This window comes from Perissodus microlepis, chromosome 20 (assembly GCF_051167445.1).
Source record: "Perissodus microlepis isolate ML-2025 ecotype Zambia chromosome 20, ASM5116744v1, whole genome shotgun sequence".
Lineage (NCBI taxonomy): Eukaryota > Metazoa > Chordata > Actinopteri > Cichliformes > Cichlidae > Perissodus > Perissodus microlepis.
The window spans coordinates 4,139,946-4,157,356 of NC_140480.1; the positions used below are offsets into that span (position 1 = coordinate 4,139,946).

The window sequence follows — 17,411 nt, forward strand, 5'->3', positions numbered from 1 at the left end:
ACTAAAACTAAAGCCACTACTATGTTTTAGTAATGTTAAATTGCTTTGTGTATGGATGATCATTGTGTACAACACCGTAGCTCGTAAGGTGGCAGGGGACTTAGTTCCCCTCTTTGTTTATTGTTATCGTAAGTTTATATGTTAATAGGCCACATGCAGCACTAGTTACTGTAAGCTAATTTCTTTTTCATATGCAAATACATATCAGCATATCCCCTTTCTGTATTCACCAGATATATCAAAACACAGAGGACACAAGCATCATCTGAGGCTCCACCACAGCTTTCTGATTATTTTAATTTTCATACACTCTCCTGTGCTGCACCCCATTGGACAGAGAGACTCATAGCTTTAATGTCGAGCAGCAGCGGGAGCCTCCTGCAGTGCACAGAGACAGTTCAAACAGCCTGACCTTTCGATAGGCTACAACACGCCCAGTGAAAGTGCCCAAGGACTGATGCCAACATCAAGTCAATGTGACATGATGGCAGCATCCCACACCTGCACCCAGTGGCCCACTGTCAGTGGGTGTAGTAACAAATTGCCTCTTATAAACCAAACATTTAAACCGAGGCCTATGAGCCTCTAAGCTCTGACAAACAGGCTCACAGCTACTAAAAAACAAAGTGTAGGTCAAACAAGAGCTCACACGAATTTCTCACTTACTTCCCAATCCTGACTTCCCTGAAATCAGCTGTTGCCCTGGTAACCTGTGCTGATGACAGTGGTGTGAAGTTTGTTTGGCAGCAGGAGCTGGGGAAAAAACGATAATATTTTATAAAAGGTTATTGCATCATTTATAAAATAAAAAAACAAAAAACAACCAAACATTAAATTGTCCCTCTTAAAATACATGTCACATATAAAATTATTCTTAGAATGGCACCTATGTTTTTTTAATAGTCTTTTAAAAATATGGTAGATATAAAATTCAAATTATCTTTGGTTGCATTAGGACACGACAAAGAAAGAAAAAGGTTAGTCCACTGACATAAGTGAGCCGCAGTTCTTTTAAATTACTGATACCAGTAAATATTATCTGCTTCCAGATGTTCAAATGTAGTGAACTTTTTAACTGCTGAGATTTCACAACAAAAGGGTCAATGAGCTAATCCAGATGGAGATAAAAATGACCAGGATTGTCACATCAATCCAACAAACATAAAACACTGATTAGTACTGGATACATCTCTGTCACTCATTTCACTTATTTAACGTGTAAAATCTTAATTCTAAACATTGTGTACTTAGCTTAACTCTGCTAATACTGCTGCATTTTACCGTTCCGATAATAAACGCGCACTAACCTCCAGGCTCATTGAATCCAACAAAGGTGTGCCCCCAAACTATTTCCTGTTCAAAAAGTCAAATATCTAATAGCTGGAGGAAACCGTTTTTTAAGCCCCTCAACCTCTCTGGGCAGGCACAATATCATACAGACTGAATAAAGGTTAATTGAATTCCGCATTTCAATGCGCTTCATTCGTGAGTCCCCAGAGGGCGCAGTCACACCACACAAAACTCTCCTGCCTGTACTTCAGAATGAGCTACAGAGAAAACTTGCAGATAACCTTCACGTGGTCTAAACATTACAGCTCAAAGCTTTAAGAAGTAGACTACATTTATTTAGACGAGCATTACTTCTGGGAACACAGGCAGAAATAGACTACATAGCAGGTTGAATGGAGTTGACTACATTTCCCGTCAGCCCCGTGGTGAGCGTCAATTTTCCCTTTTCAGCAGGGTTTTCTTGGTCCGCAGCTGGATCAGCTGGTTGGACGCTCCGCTGTGCTGCAGTCACTTTTTCGGGGGCGAAAAAGAACATTTGGTAGTTTTTATTGGAATTTTTTTTTACCGGAAACGCTGGATTTGGCTCCTGATTTTCACACAGTTTTCATAGTTACTTTCTTTCTTTTTATTTATATGATTTTAGCCGTAAGTGCCGATAAATGGGATTAAAGTATTTTATTATTTGAAAAGTTATATTTGATAGTCTCCTGGTAGTGAATGGCCTGGAGCTGTGCGAGCTCAGCAGCATCAGACTGTGGGTTTAGTTGGACTGAGGCTCCTGTGCCAACGCCTTTCCCCCCCTCTCTCTCTCGGCTTCGCCCTGCGTTGGGGAACTTCAGCTCACGCCGAGCTCAGAGCTCGTTGGACGGTGTTTTCAACTTATGAGCTGCTGAAACCACAGTCCGTCACCTAAGAATTAGTTTGAAGGAAAAAATGGGGTGCACGATCAGCGCCGAGGACAAAGCTGCGGTGGAGAGGAGTAAAATGATTGATAAAAACCTGCGAGAAGACAGAGACAAATCCTCCAAAGAAGTGAAACTACTTTTACTCGGTATGAACTTTATTTACAGTCTCTCTCTCTCTTTTTTTATGTACAGCAGATGTTGTGTCATCACATGACTGTATGAGAAGTCCACTTTTAATATTCACTTCTTTAGTGTGGGATCGTTTTAGGTTTTAGGTTGACTCCAAACACTCCTCCCTCCCCCTCCTCCTGTCAGCTTTAAGCAGCTGCGGCTCATCGCTTCTCCTCTTCCTTCAGAAGTAAACCAGATGTTGGTGGTGAGAGGGCAAATGCAAGTCCTTAGCCACCTCACTGGTTTTCTGTCTGTGTTGCATTGCTGAAATTGGGAGTACTTGCCCAGAGCTGACAAGTGTTGTCACTTGCCTCGGGTCTGTTTTACATCAGTGCTTACAGATTTAGAGCTGCAGGTAAAAGCTGGTCTGGGGTCAGTCTGTTCTGGTACTTGAGAACAAGTGCATTTAAAATGAATTGTATCGGAGCTTCTGAAAGAGCTGAGCTTGACATTATCACAAGTTCATGGATAAAAGTGTCCACCTGTGATGAGCTGTGCTGCACTGGTAATTTGTGCATACAGCCTGCAGCCACACCAAGACTGATATGCCTGCATATGCAGTTAAATGAATGAGCAACCCAATCAGTTAATCCACTCATTATTTAAGGTCTGCATATTTTTAGTGTTCTTCACCTTAGTCATTTCTAAATGTAGTAATTTAACTTCTTTTAGAATCGTTTTGTCTTTAGCCAAAGCAGTTTGTTGCTGTGGTGAATTTCAGGCAGAGGATCCTGCCGACCACACAAAAAGTCAGGCCTTATCTTCACAGTGTGTGCAGATTTCAGCATGCTATAACTGTATGCTGTATTGTTACACTGTCACTGTGGGTGTGGGGTATTAAATTAGCCCAGTCTAACAAGGCTTAGTGTTTTTATTCTCTGTGCCTGTGGATGTATTTCATGGTGTAAATGTGTTAGAACAGAGAAAGATCCTGTAATTGAATATGATGTCTGTTAAAATATTCATGTAAATACCATCAGACTTGCCTAAACTTGAGACAACAGGGTAGATTCTTTTGTTTTCCATTCTGGAAAAAGAAGGAGAACATCAACATCAAAAAGCTCCATTAAAAGTTTATAGTCTGTTGATCTGGGCCTGCCCAGATTTGTGGTATTTTGTTTCTAAACTGAGCAGAGAGACAACTCCGTGATATTTTTTGTGCCATCTGTTGTTTAAAAAAAAAAAGACTTATCAGTGCAGAAAGTGAACCAACCAGACAATTAAACATCCTTTACTGTGTTTGACCTTGCCTAAAGTATTAGTATAACAGAAAATATCATATCGTAAACGCTCCCAGATGAGCAACATATTAACTTTGCTGTTCACACTCATACTGAATGCTAATCTCTGTCATTTCAATATAATGAACTATATACAATACAACTTTATTTGTATAGCACGTTTAAAAGACCAGTGGTACACCAAAGTGCTTTACAATAAAAACAGGAAAATTAAGACAATAAATAAAAGACTATTAACAAAGTACCACATATGGTAAGGTAAGGGCACTAATTATACAGCAATAAAAGGGAATATAAGAACAAAGTTACTAAGAACAGATATAGCTAAAAGATAAAGTACATAAATAAGAAATTGAACCAAATATAAAATAGGGACACTAACTAGATGGAAAAGCTATGTTGAATAAATTAGTTTTTAAATGGGATTTAAAAGATAAAACGGAGTCTGACGCACGGATAGCGATAGGAAGGTTGTTCCACAGATTCGGTGCAACCAGGGCAAAAGCACGGTCACCCCTAGATTTAAGTCTAGATCTAGGCTGAGCCAGGAGTAATTGGGCTGAAGACCTGAGGGCTCGCCCAGGGACATATAGACTAAGAAGATCGACAAGATAACGAGGGGCTAAATTGTTTATAATTTTAAAGGTGAGCAACAATATTTTAAATTCAATGCGATATTTTATGGGTAACCAATGCAACTCAATAAGAACTGGGGTGATAGAGGCATGCTTTCTAGTGCCAGTCAGAAGGCGAGAAGAAGGCAGAAGAAGAGTTATGGGTCGTAAAACTAAAGGAGAGAGGTGGAAGATGTTGTTTGTCACTATATGAGACCGCTGTCTAACACACAGTTTTATTCACGTAACAATATCACTTAGAGCAGCTTTAGCCAACGCACTCTGGTGGCCTCGAAGTAACAGCTTATCAGAAAATGAAAAATCTTATAACAAAACAACCTTTCAGAGAATGTTTTCTTTTCATCATGAATTGAAAAAGAAAAGCTGTATATATATCACAAAGACTTCTTTAGGTACACTTTGCTAGTAGCAGGTATAATCTCCTGTTTTAATTCTTCATGCCACAGATTCAACAAAGTGCTAAAAAAACACTCCACAGGGATTTTGGTTCACATTGACATGACAGCATCACATGGCTGCACATTCATGATGTAAATCTTCCTCCACGTCCCAAAGGTGCCCTGTTGGATTGAGATCCGCAGACTGTGGAGGCCATTCGAGTGCAGTGGTCATTGTTATGTTCAAGAAACCACTTTGAGATGATTTGAGCTTTGTGAAATGACCTGGGGCATTATTCTGCTGGAATGAACAATCAGAAGATTTGTACACCGTGGTCATAATGGCATGGATAGAGTCAGCCACTGTACTCAGGAAGGCTGTCGCGTTTAAACAAGTGTGAAAAAAAGTGTGTCAAATTCTGACCTTACTGTCTGAATGTTGCAGCACAAATTAAGACTCATCATCATTTTTCCAAACTTTTATTGTGCAATTTTGGTTAGGTCGTATGACTCGTAGCCTCAAGTTCCTGTTCTTAGCTGACAGGAACGGCACCCGCATTGGTGTTACGCTGCTGTAGCCCATCTGCTTCAAGGTACAACATGTTGTGTATCCAAACGTGCTCTTCTGCATACCTTGATTGTATCCAGTGATTATTTGAGTTACTTTTGAGTTGCTTTTCTTATCAGCTCTAAACAGTCTGACCTTTCTCCTCTGACCTTTTGTATCAACAAAGCATTTTAGCCCAGAGAGCTGCCACTCACTGCATATTTTCTCTTTTTTGGGCAATGCTCTGTAAACCCTAGAGATCATCATGAAGGAAAATCCCAGTAGATCGGCAGTTTCTGAAACACTCAGACCAGCCAGTTTGGCACCAACAACCACGCATGACGTTCAGAGTCACTTAAACAACCTTTCTTCTCTATCCCGATTCGCAGTTTGAGTGTCAGCAGGTCATTTTGATCATATCTGTGTGCCTAAATGCATTGACTTCTTGCCATGTGATCAGCTGATTCGATATTTTTGTTAAAGAGCAAAGTGGCCAGTGAGTGTTAATTTCATCACGCAGCAGGATGCCAGAACATAGCGCTGTTCGGAAATTACACAGTTTTTAACGATGGTGGAAAATCTCCTCATAAAACTGTAGAAAGTGTTTATTCATGATTCAGCTTTGACAGTTCAAAGGAACAAATGAATTTGTCAATTATTGTAACTGTGGTTGTAAATCAGAAAGATAATCAAAGGTAAAGATATTGTCTGTGATTTTTTTTTGGAGAGACAAAGTGTAACTTAATACCCTGAAATAACGTTTTGTTTTTTAGGCACCACCCACTTAACCTCACTTAACATGAATATTTTCCACTAACAGGAACTGCACTGTGTGAACATTTGCGGTTGTTGATCAAGACTGAGATGATTTTCATGCTTCTCTATCTGATTTCCTGCTTTCCCCCCTTGTTTGTGTTCTGGGTCACATTCTGGATAGAGGCATTTTTCTCACAATGAGGCAGCTTTTCCATCAGTGCGCTGTCCTTTGTGTCTGCAATGATTTTTTGTACCTTGATTTAAAAGATAAGACAGAACTAAACTCTGCCAGCAAATCTACTTACTGTATTTTTTGAGCCATTACTGCCCACAAGTGTTAGGTTACCTTTTATTTTTTCTCCACTGTTAGGTTAATAGACTACAGCATGGCTGTTGTTTGGGGAAAAAATAAAGCTGCTAGGTTAAAAATAGATTCCACATGAAGTCACATATGTGGGTTTTGGATACACACAAATCCTACCAGCAGATATACGAGGATTGACTTCAGGTGGAAAAATGTGGCGCTATAATACTAAATTCAGGCAAAACTCTTATTGTATGGAAAGATTTATTGTCAAATTTTGACCTCAGAGATTTTTCCAGGCAGTGCCCTTCACTCCCTGTCTGTACGGGAAGAGGAGAGTTCATGGGAAGAACAAAGAGGACTTCAGCTGCTGTGCTTTATTCAAAACCACAAAACTTTAGAGCCAGCTAACCCATCCAATGAACAGTCTCCTATTTGACCACAAACAGTGATTCATACATTTTTTTTAAAAAAAATCTGCATTTCAGATTGTTGTTAAATGAGGCTTGGTTTGGAGCCTAATTCCTGCCTGTGTTTCTGGCTCCCTGTGTAAAGTTGGTTTTTTAATTGGCAGCAGGCCATGCTTGACAATCAGCCAAAAATGCCATGAATGAGAGAACTGGTTGCTGACAGAACTGAGAAGTGGGATCAACACACTTTGTCTTCTCCCCTCTGTCTGATGAGCCCGATGAGCATACATCTCTCTGGCTGCTGACAGCTTAACCAAAGAATTCATGGATTTTATTCTTGCTGGCCGTCCATCTGAACACGATACTGTATTCTGAGCCTCCTTGACAAACTTCATCTGCTGTAGATTCCTGACTGGCAATGGGAATGTGTCTCATTTTGAGGGATTCATTGTGTTAAGACAATGTAGCTTACTGGGTGTTTTAACCTCCTAAGACCCGAACTCTTCCATTGCATGCATTTTTAATTTCTCTTTGATATTTGGGCTGATTGGGACCTGATGAATGTAAAAACAAACAATTACCAGATTTTTTTTTTACCTAATTTTTGTTTCTAAGAAAAATGAGAGCCACAAATGAGGATATTAGTTTAAAATTTTGATAGAACAGTAGCAGTATAATGTCCTCGTAAGTGGATATCAGGCCCCTGTAGAGCAAAATCGAGTATTTTGGTCTAAATAACCCAAAATGTGATGTCCACATATGTGGACGCCAGGTCCTAGGAGGTTAAGGAAGAAAGCAGTCGCCCATATTTCAAAACATTTAGTTACATTTACAATAATCTTTTTACTTTCCTTTTCTTTTCTTTTTTTACGTTAATGTAACCTTTTGTGAAGTGACTACAGAGCTCAGATGACGATGACAATATTTTCCCTGTTGGCTTCTCCCCTCACTCTCTCACTGGCGTGCCCTCATCTTTGTTATATTCTGTGCAACGCTTATTGGGAAGCTTTCTCAACACTTATGGTAACACATGAAATTGTTTTGACTAAAATATTATTGTATGCACCTTACGTGTCTTTTGTCAGGTCCGCTCACACATAACATGTGTAAGAACAGGTGCAGTCAGCTGTAAAAAGCAGGGAAAGGTGGATCTAGGTGACTGAATAATGTTCGTCTGTCTATGTATGTATGTATGTATGTATGTATGTATGTATGTATGTATCTATCTATCTATCTATCTATCTAATATAAAAAAGAGAAAAGGATCATCCCCTCTCATACTGCAACATTGGATTTGAGCCAGAAAACAAGTTTATGTTTGTTATTGGAGGGGACGGGGGGGTCAACTTGCTGACATCCTGTTTGATTCATATTCTGTATTTTTATGGCCTAACTGCTCTCAAACGCCCAGACCAGCGTGATATCTGGGACTGTCTCTCCAGTGGAAAAACACAGTCTCAGCCAGAAGCGTGACAACTGTTTCCTGTTTGGGTGATTATTGTAGAAATACTATAATGATTGCTCATGTGAAATCCCTCCCTACTCATCATCATTACGGTATCATTTATTATAATGGAAGCTTAGTGCGGCTTTGACATCACCACTGCCATCAGTTCATTGTTTGTCGCAGATTCCCACTATTTTGAATCAAGTGCACCAGCTCATCGAACGACTCACTGTGCTCCTACACTGTTATCTGGGCTATTACGGTTTGCAGTAAGCAGTTAGCGTCTCATTCCTCTACATGACGTTGGTGACTGTCTATTTCCGGTGATGAAGGAAAATTGAACGTGCTCACGCTGAGAAACTGCTGAGTGGTGCAGCCAGTTGATTTCGAGCAAGTGAGTACTACATGACTGTTTGCACTCCCCCCAGGGTCCAGTTTGGTTTCTGTAATTCATCACAAAGAAGCTTTTTTCCTGGTGGTTTTGGTGCAAACATGCCACACACTGTGGGATGTATGATTAAATGAGATGGGATTAAGTTCAGCTGTTATGAAAAGCTGGTGTGATCCATGTGACAGGGGACTAGACTGTAAGACATTCTGTAGTAGCTTTCATGTTTGTATTTATTTATTTGTTTGCCTTCAGTAAATACTGTCCATTTTTTCAGGTGCTGGAGAATCTGGGAAAAGCACAATAGTTAAGCAGATGAAGTAAGTTACAACTTGTGTATCAAAAGCTTCTTCCTGGAAGAAACCTTTATTTATTTATTTTATTTATTTATTTATTATTTTTCTACATTGGTGAAAGACAGTCCCAGCTCCTCGTATAGCTGCAGCACATTTTTATGGGAAAGCAGATCTGGAGCCTCATTTCGCTCCACTCAGGGCCTTTGTGAATAACATTTTAAACAATGGCTTCAGAGGCCGGTTGTAGCCTGGCAGGGCCTGAATAGAGCCCCCCAGTTCCCACATTAGCCATGCTGTATGCTCAGTGAAGCTCAAATTCCAGCATTAATGACAGTACAAGCATTAAACTTTCCAAATGTGCAATTTGCCCCACATTTGTTAAGGCCACATTGTTAACACTGTCAAATATTTACACGAGCTCTAAAATCCTGTTTGGATTTTGTGTCTGTGTCAGGATCATTCACGAAGATGGCTACTCAGAAGAGGAGTGCAAGCAGTACAAAGTGGTCGTGTACAGCAACACCATCCAGTCCATCATGGCCATCATCAGGGCAATGGGCCAGTTGAAGATAGATTTCGGAGACGAGGCGCGAGCGGTAAGCTAACTGCACTGGGTCGACATAAAAGATGACGTTCAAAGAGAGAATTTTACGATGTGAGCAGTTATTCGTGTTGCCAGGATGACGCTCGCCAGCTGTTTACCCTGGCGAGTTCAGCAGACGAAGGGGTGATGTCCGCAGAGCTGACCAGCGTGATCCAGAGGCTGTGGAGCGATGCTGGAGTTCAGGCCTGCTTCGATCGATCTCGAGAGTACCAGCTCAACGACTCGGCTGCATAGTGAGCACTCACTTCTCCACATAGATATTAGATGAGCTGACACACAGACGACTGCAGTCATAACACAGTCAATATAAATCGGTTTCTCAAGAAAAGTTTTATCATTGCATTTTCTTCGTCACCTGGAGTGCGACAGCTTTGACTAAAAGCTGCTCTCCTGCTTCATGTTTGAAACACAGAAAGGCAAGATGTGTCTTGTTCATCGACGTCCTGTGTCGGCTTGTTGCACAACAGACTGCATTCCTGAAACAGGGCGAGAAACGAAGGAGAAACAGGCAAATGGAAATTGCAGCCCTCCGCTTGAAGGCATTTGGGCAAAACAGTTTGTTATTAAAGTGAAACTCAGAATGAGAACACCTGATGGGAAGTTTGAGCTAAATATAGCTTAGACTTTAATTACCAATCAGACGAGGATAAAGCTCAAGGTTCTTTTGTGCTTCTGTAGCGTTTAGATCACACTCGTCCTGAAAAGAAAACGTAGCGTAGCTTAGCGTGAAGGACACACTCTCTTTGTTGTCAAAACAGGCGGGCTGTCGTGACTCTGTGTCCACACTATGAGAAAAGAAGAGCCTGTAGAGTTAGACTGTTTATACTCAACCCAAAAGGAGCCAGTGTTTATCATCCACGAAAATATGAGCCCATATTTAGTATCATTTTGTGGCGTCCTCAGATGTGTGCATGCAGGATGATCTCCACATGACCAAACATTTGTTACTCTGCATTAAACTAGCATTTTGGAAATATTTGGCTATGTCAATAAAATAAAAAACAAACAAACAAACATATCATATGTATGTACAGATTTTCAGCAGTGTATTCAGCAGATATTTTGTTGTGGAAAGTCTAAAAATGTATTTTACACCCTGCTGAATGCATACTACTTTTTTTCTGTCCCTCAGCTACCTGAACGAAATGGAGAGAATCTGCCAGACAGATTACATCCCAACTCAGCAGGATGTTTTGCGCACACGTGTGAAGACCACCGGGATCGTTGAAACTCACTTCACGTTCAAAGAACTCAACTTCAAGTTAGTACAGCTTCATATTGCTCACAAAGGGCCTCCTTTGGGCGACTTATTGAGCAGCTCTTGTCTACACTGGTTTACTATATTTATAAACATTTACCTAGATGTCTTCATTGTAGACTCAACAGAGCAGTTCCCAACACAGAGAGTTGATTCTACTTCAGGAAATAATGACTATTTTTAGGCTTTTCTTGTTTATGTTTTTTATGTAAATTGTAATGGTCGAGTGCAAAAAGACTTCCCTGTGTGAAACAGTTACATAACACAAAAAGTATTTGTGTTAATTAAAGAGAGCAATGCCCTGTACACTTCGCAATTCATCCTGCTATTTCAATCAACAATCACATCATCAGTAAACACTAGTGGGCCTGTTCCAGCGGCACCCATACATGCCCATGCCATAACACTGCCTCCACTCTGTTTGACAGAGCATGTTTTATGTTTCTCTCCATACTTTTTTCTTCCCATCATTCTGGGACAAGTTGATCCTGTTTTCTTCTGTCCAGAATTTGTTTGCCGGCAAAGTCTGTTCTGCCCTTCATGTTCTTGAGTGTAACCAGTGGTTTGCACCTTGTTGTAAACCCTCTGTTTTTCCATTCTTAAAGGTGTCTCTCGATTGTAGACCTTGACAGCTAGCTCGTTAAAAGTGTTGCTGACCTGTTTAGATGTTGCCAAATGTTTGGGGTTTTTTTTACCATGGAAATAACTCTGTCATTGTGCACTTTAGTTGTGACCTGTTTCAGGTCTTTTGGTGTCGCTGAGCTGGCCAGTCCGCTCCTTTTTCTTTTTACAAATAAAAAGGCTCGCTTTGATCCTATATCTGTATAATAATAACAACAACAACAACAACAACAACAACAACAACAACAATAATAATAATTATAAGATAAAAATAAGACAAGCATAAAAACAGGAAATGAGCACAATAATATTGAACTGGTGGGTTTTGAGGGTGGACTTAAAAAGGGGGAAAGAACTGATGTTTCTGAGGTCAGGGGGTAAGTAATTCCAAAGTCGAGGGGCAGAGCAACTAAAAGCCCCGCCCCCCATGGTAATAAGACGAAATGAAGGAACAGAAAGAAGAAGAGAAGAGGAGGATCTGAGGCACCGGGATGGGATGGAGATCTGTACCAAGTCAGAGAGATATGGTGGGGAGAGAGAATGAATAGCCTTAAATGTGTAGAGGAGTATTTTGAAATTAATGCAGAGTTGAACCGGGAGCCAGTGAAGCTGCTTCAGGATAGGGGTGATGTGGTGAGTAGAGGGAGTCCTAGTAATAATACGGGCAGCAGAGTTCTGGACACGTTGAAGTTTGTTGATGAATATACCCTACACACACACACACACACACGTATATGTACACATATATATATATATATATATATATACAGACAGCTACAGTGAAGACTGACTGGAAAGAGCGGGAGACATGCAGCAAAGGGCCACAGGTTGGACTCAAACCCTGGATGGCTGCTTTCAGACATGCAGCATATAGTTGCCTGCTCATCCAACTGAACTAAACCACCACCCGGATTTCACCATTCTTATAGTTTTTACTATGTCTCTAGTAGCTTTGTATTATGTTTTAATTCGATTATTCTTTGGATTATTCATTAGATAGGACTAGATTAGATAGGGAGAGCATACAGCAAAGCGGGGTAAGTGACTTGCTTCTAAGTTTGGAGTCGAACGCAGGCTGCTGTATTCTTTGTTGTTGTTGTTTTTAGCCTAACGATGGCCTCTTTCATTTGCATCGACATATTGAGAGTTCCAGGGAACAGCTATCAAATCCGAGTTCAACACTTGGATTCAATTACACATCTTTTATGTGCTTAATTTGTTATAGAATAATGAGAGAACAGGCCTCACCTGGGAATGAAACGTCTTTGCAGTCACAGCATCAAAAATACTCAAAAGTAAAATGCTGATAAAACACGATTGAAAAATAAAATTGCTTAGAGGATGCTGTTTTCACAAAATCATAGACCTGGTTTAGACCTCTTACATAACTCACAAATGCTGCTGCTGTTGAGCTCAAGATGACCCACCTTTGTGGCTGTTAATGGAATTACATCGCTTCAGTCCTTTCACATTATTACATTATATAGATCCTGTACTTATAAATATTGGTAAAACATTTAGTGTAATAGCCTTCCTGGCCTCCCTTCATTTGTAATCCCATAAAAATGCTCAGGATCTAAAAATGTGTAATCACTCGATTGGTGTTGAAAAACGCGGTGCTCTCTAATTTCATTTCGGCTTCAGCTGAAAATTGTAGTATAGATTCGGCTTGCCTCTCAGGGACTCAGGTGGAGGGAGAGGCACAGACATGAGATGTGAGAGTGCAGACATCAGCGTGCCCCGTGTGTGTGTGTGTTGGTGCACATCCTTGTAGAAAACACACAAAAAGACATCACAACTGTAATATGAGCATGAAAGAGAATGTTTATGCAGTAACTGAATCTGTGTTTGCGCATGTGTACGCAGGATGTTTGATGTTGGAGGTCAGCGCTCAGAGAGAAAGAAGTGGATCCATTGTTTTGAGGGAGTCACTGCAATCATTTTCTGTGTGGCCCTCAGTGACTATGACCTCGTCTTGGCTGAGGATGAGGAAATGGTAAGTGCACTGTGAAGCGTACACTCCGATTCTGGTCCACTTTATAAATCATAAAACATAGGGTTTTCTTGTTGGCACACTGTTGGCCTTTTTTACATATCTTATGATAGAAGGAAAGGGAAAGATTGCTAACCACACTAATAATGGCTCCGCTTACATAAAATGTGCAGGTAAGCCGACACAGTGTGACAGTGAACTAGATTCTGTGGTTTGTCTGTGTCAGTGATTGGCTGCACTTTCTGCAAGCACAGTAAAGTACGCTATTGTTGGCCTACTTCACTGCTGTTTGTACATGTGGTACATTTTGTTCATGACTCACACAGAGCTGTTGGTTCAGGTCAACATAACTAGCAAGGGGTGGACGCCAGCTGGCACTAACCGGCACTGTGCCAGTCGGGTTTCTCAGTGCTCGACGGGACCCTAAAAGCAAAGCAGATTGATGATATTCAGTTTGTGTCAGGTCAAGATGTCCTCTGCAAGAAATGCCAATTAGGGTCACAGTCACATCTGCTCTTTCCTCAGAACCGGATGCATGAGAGCATGAAGCTTTTCGACTCCATCTGCAACAACAAGTGGTTCACCCGCACCTCCATCATCCTTTTCCTCAATAAGAAAGACTTGTTTGAAGAGAAGATCACCAGAAGTCCCCTTACTATCTGCTACCCCGAGTACACTGGTGAGACAAACTTGTATATTAGTTTATGGTGTAAGCTTTAATGTTTTGAGAAAATATTTATTGTATTTTTATTGTATTTTATGTATTTGCAGCATCCGAGCTGGGACTGTTTAACATGCTCTGTCTCTATATAAATATAAATATATATATATATATATAAAGTTTTAAGCTGTGGGTTGTCTTAAATAAGCTTTGGATATACTATACTCTTTTAAATAAGTGCATAATTGAACTAGACTGTTCCTAATCAGACAGTCTGTGTATGATGTTCTCTACAAAGAAAAGCAGGTATAATTAGGTGATCTAGAGATCGTTAAGGGGATGTTTCTTAGACAATTTATTGTCTTTCACTGTAGGTGAGAGCACATACAAAGAGGCAGCAGATTATATCCAGTGCCAGTTCGAAGACTTGAATAAACGAAAGGACATCAAGGATATCTACACACACCGTACATGTGCGACAGACACCAAGAATGTGGAGTTTGTGTTTGACGCAGTAACTGATGTCATCATCAAGATCAACCTGACGGAGATTGGGCTCTACTGAAGCTACGGCTGCCTTTCAGGTCAGCATGCTGAATTAATGCTTGAATATGAAGATAATCATTTGAAGATTTGAGGTAACTTTATTGATTATATGTATCCTCCTGGTACATTTGGATGGGCTGAGATTGGTGTGTTCCTAAGTGCATCCGTAAGTATAACATACAGGACCTTGAAAATTCTGTGCTGAGATAGGTTTGCGGTTCACTTTTCCATGCTTTGTACTTCATGACCTGGATAAGTTTCCTTCCAGATGAGCGCAGCAGACAATTTAAAAACTGATCTGGTAGACCGACGCCTTATATCGATACAGTTTTTATATGTGAAAAAAATGCTGGTGGTAATATCCATCTATCATGCACACACTCACATAGATGATGGATGATGATGGATGCACTGGGTGCAAGTCAGCTGCAAATGCAAATGCAGTCAATAAATTCAAGGTCCAGCATCTTCCTCCAGTGGATCCTTCAGTCTGCGTGTGGATGTAAAGCAGTTTGGAGGAACCGGGGGTCAAACCCCTGCCTGTTACAAGCAGCTTATAAATGTTAATTTAAATTACATTATTTTGATGATAACCTTTTATTTTGGACATTGTGTGAGTGTGTGTGTATATATATATATATATATATATATATATATATATATATATATATATATATATATATATATATATATATATATATATATATATATATATATATATATATATATATATATATATATATATATATATATATATATACTCCACAGTTTTACTCCACAAATGAAAATACAAAAGGTTTTAACTTTAATTCATGCATTAGGACTCTTCAAATTTAACTTTCCACTCAGGTTACAGTAGGTTTAGGGTATTTGTAGTTAAACATGCTGTGTTCTGTAGCCTTGAGCATGCTAGTTCTGGCAGGCAGTAAACAGTTACTGTTGCCTCTGCAAGCCGCTTTGCAAACCTACCTCCTACATTTAGTGCTATTCGTGCCATTTCTGTCTGAATAAATGTCATGTCTGTTGTCACTGATGCTCGAACTGTTCTGGTTTGCTGTTGCTGCTCTCTCTCTTTCACCAGGTGCTTTCCATGTCTTTGTTTATACCTGCAGGGAGGTCCCAGAACAGAGCCATACTGGCTAATATAAATGACTGCTGATAGAACAACAATCCTATTTTTACTATAATGTTCCTGATTGAACTATTAATGATAGCCTTTCATTTCCCTGCAGGTTTCAGAACAATCAGGACTTCTGGGACCTTTTCTGCAGAGGGAAAATTCAAAAGTAGGCGTCACTAAGGACTACGCCGCAGGACCTAAACTGCATTAACTTTGGGACTTGCAACTGTTATCACTTTTGTCTTAATAGATTTTTAAGATGTGGCGTGCTCTGAGAGGATGAAAGTGGGCAAAGCGTGTGAAATGATCCCTGTCATATTTAAGATCTTTGCATCACTCAGGCGGGTTTATAGTTTCGCTGTCATCTGCACAAAGACCAAAACTGATTGCCTGTTCATCAGATCCATCATTTCATTTCTCAGTTTTTATGGCTAAAATGTTTATTCTGTTCACCATCGTGTTGCGTTTTGTCTTAGCTGTGGCACATTACGTTACTAAATATTTGCATCTGTTGTATTTTATTTTTAATTTTTACTTTTAGTTATGGAGAATTTCCATTTTTGGGGGGATGCATGAATGACATATCTTATGTATAGTACAAAGTTTTTTGTGATTAGTTTGATGTCAAGCATAAAATTTAAGCAGTTGGGTCAGGGATTAGTTAGCTGAAGTCTAAGGAACTCAGTAGCCACATCCATATCTGCATAGGTGTTTGTTTGTTTGTTTGTTTGTTTTATTTTAACATGAACACATTGTACTGAACATCTTTATTGAAATCAGTGTGTGAAGGGATTTGATTTTGATGTGCTGTTTTGTTTTGTTTTTCATTGATCTTGCAATATAAATATTATGTAGCCTTTAAAAGGTCGATGTACCGTCTTGTGAATACTAGTAAAGAAATATAAAAACTAAACTGTGAAACTGGGATAATAGTTTGATGCAGGCATTTAGATGCACACAGTACATGAGGACTGAAAACTTAGGAAGACTGCTGCTGTATATTCTGCAGTAGAGCACAGTCCTGCACAGCCTGGTCCCAAAAGCAAAGTTCATCAAAGGTTATTACTGATTGGCCACATGATTAAAACCACTGAAGGTAAAGTGATGACATTTTCTGGTAAAACCTTGGATCCTGGGATTCATATAGATGCTATGTCAACATGTATCGCCTACCTAAAAACATTGCTGCAGACCAAGGATCAAGGAAGTAGCCTCCCTCCAGCGTGCACCACCTAAATTATCCTTTGAGCCTCCAAACGTCTTAGAAGTTCACAACAATAAGCCTGATTCAAAAAGGACCCACCCTGCAGTCTACAGGACCCAAAGAACACCATAATACATCTGCAGATGTCTTATGTCCAGTGTGTCAGAGCTGTATATTGTTAGGCAGGTGTCTGATGGACGTATAGCTCACTTGAAATCTGAGCAGTTGTACTGGCCCTGTTTTAACCTCATAGCTCAAAGCTGTCTGAATGTTCTTCTGGTTTAAAACAAAAATAACAGGCAACACTAACCAGATGCTATCCACTGTAAACCATATAGTCATATTCTCACCGAAACAGAGCAGAGACTGAGGTCATTCAGGTTGGAAACAGTATTTTTAGACTTCGGCGACACATCTGTATGTTTGGAGCTGAGGGTCAGTGTGTTCCAGCTGCTGCACACACAAAACAGCTCAAATTGTCTTTCTCTGCTGTCTCTGCTTGAGATTAAAACCATGAAATAAACTCAAATGAGATGCAAGCTACGAGTCAACATGACAGCACACAGGAAAAGACTCTTTGAGCCAAAATGTGCAATTTTTTGTGTTCAGTTTGCAGGACATAGGTTGTGACATTCTA

The 17,411-nt window shown here is 40.0% G+C and overlaps 1 protein-coding gene across 1 annotated transcript; it reads left to right on the top strand.

The window, feature by feature from the left end:
• The first annotated feature begins 1,675 nt into the window (after positions 1-1,675).
• On the top strand, positions 1,676-16,483 carry gnai3 (guanine nucleotide binding protein (G protein), alpha inhibiting activity polypeptide 3). Its single transcript, XM_084916159.1, has 9 exons — positions 1,676-2,341; positions 8,749-8,791; positions 9,222-9,363; positions 9,447-9,604; positions 10,504-10,632; positions 13,117-13,246; positions 13,769-13,922; positions 14,279-14,488; positions 15,683-16,483. The coding sequence occupies exons 1-8, from the start codon at positions 2,224-2,226 to the stop codon at positions 14,467-14,469; spliced, it is 1,065 nt and encodes a 354-aa protein (XP_084772285.1). The 5' UTR covers positions 1,676-2,223; the 3' UTR covers positions 14,470-14,488; positions 15,683-16,483.
• Positions 16,484-17,411: the final 928 nt, after the last annotated feature.

Coding starts and splice junctions, on each gene's coding strand:
- gnai3 (XM_084916159.1), top strand. CDS start 2,224: ATGGGGTGCACGATCAGCGCCGAGGACAAAGCTGCGGTGGAGAGGAGT. Junction 2,342..8,748: donor AGTGAAACTACTTTTACTCG/GTATGAACTTTA, acceptor CCATTTTTTCAG/GTGCTGGAGAATCTGGGAAA. Junction 9,605..10,503: donor CTCAACGACTCGGCTGCATA/GTGAGCACTCAC, acceptor TCTGTCCCTCAG/CTACCTGAACGAAATGGAGA.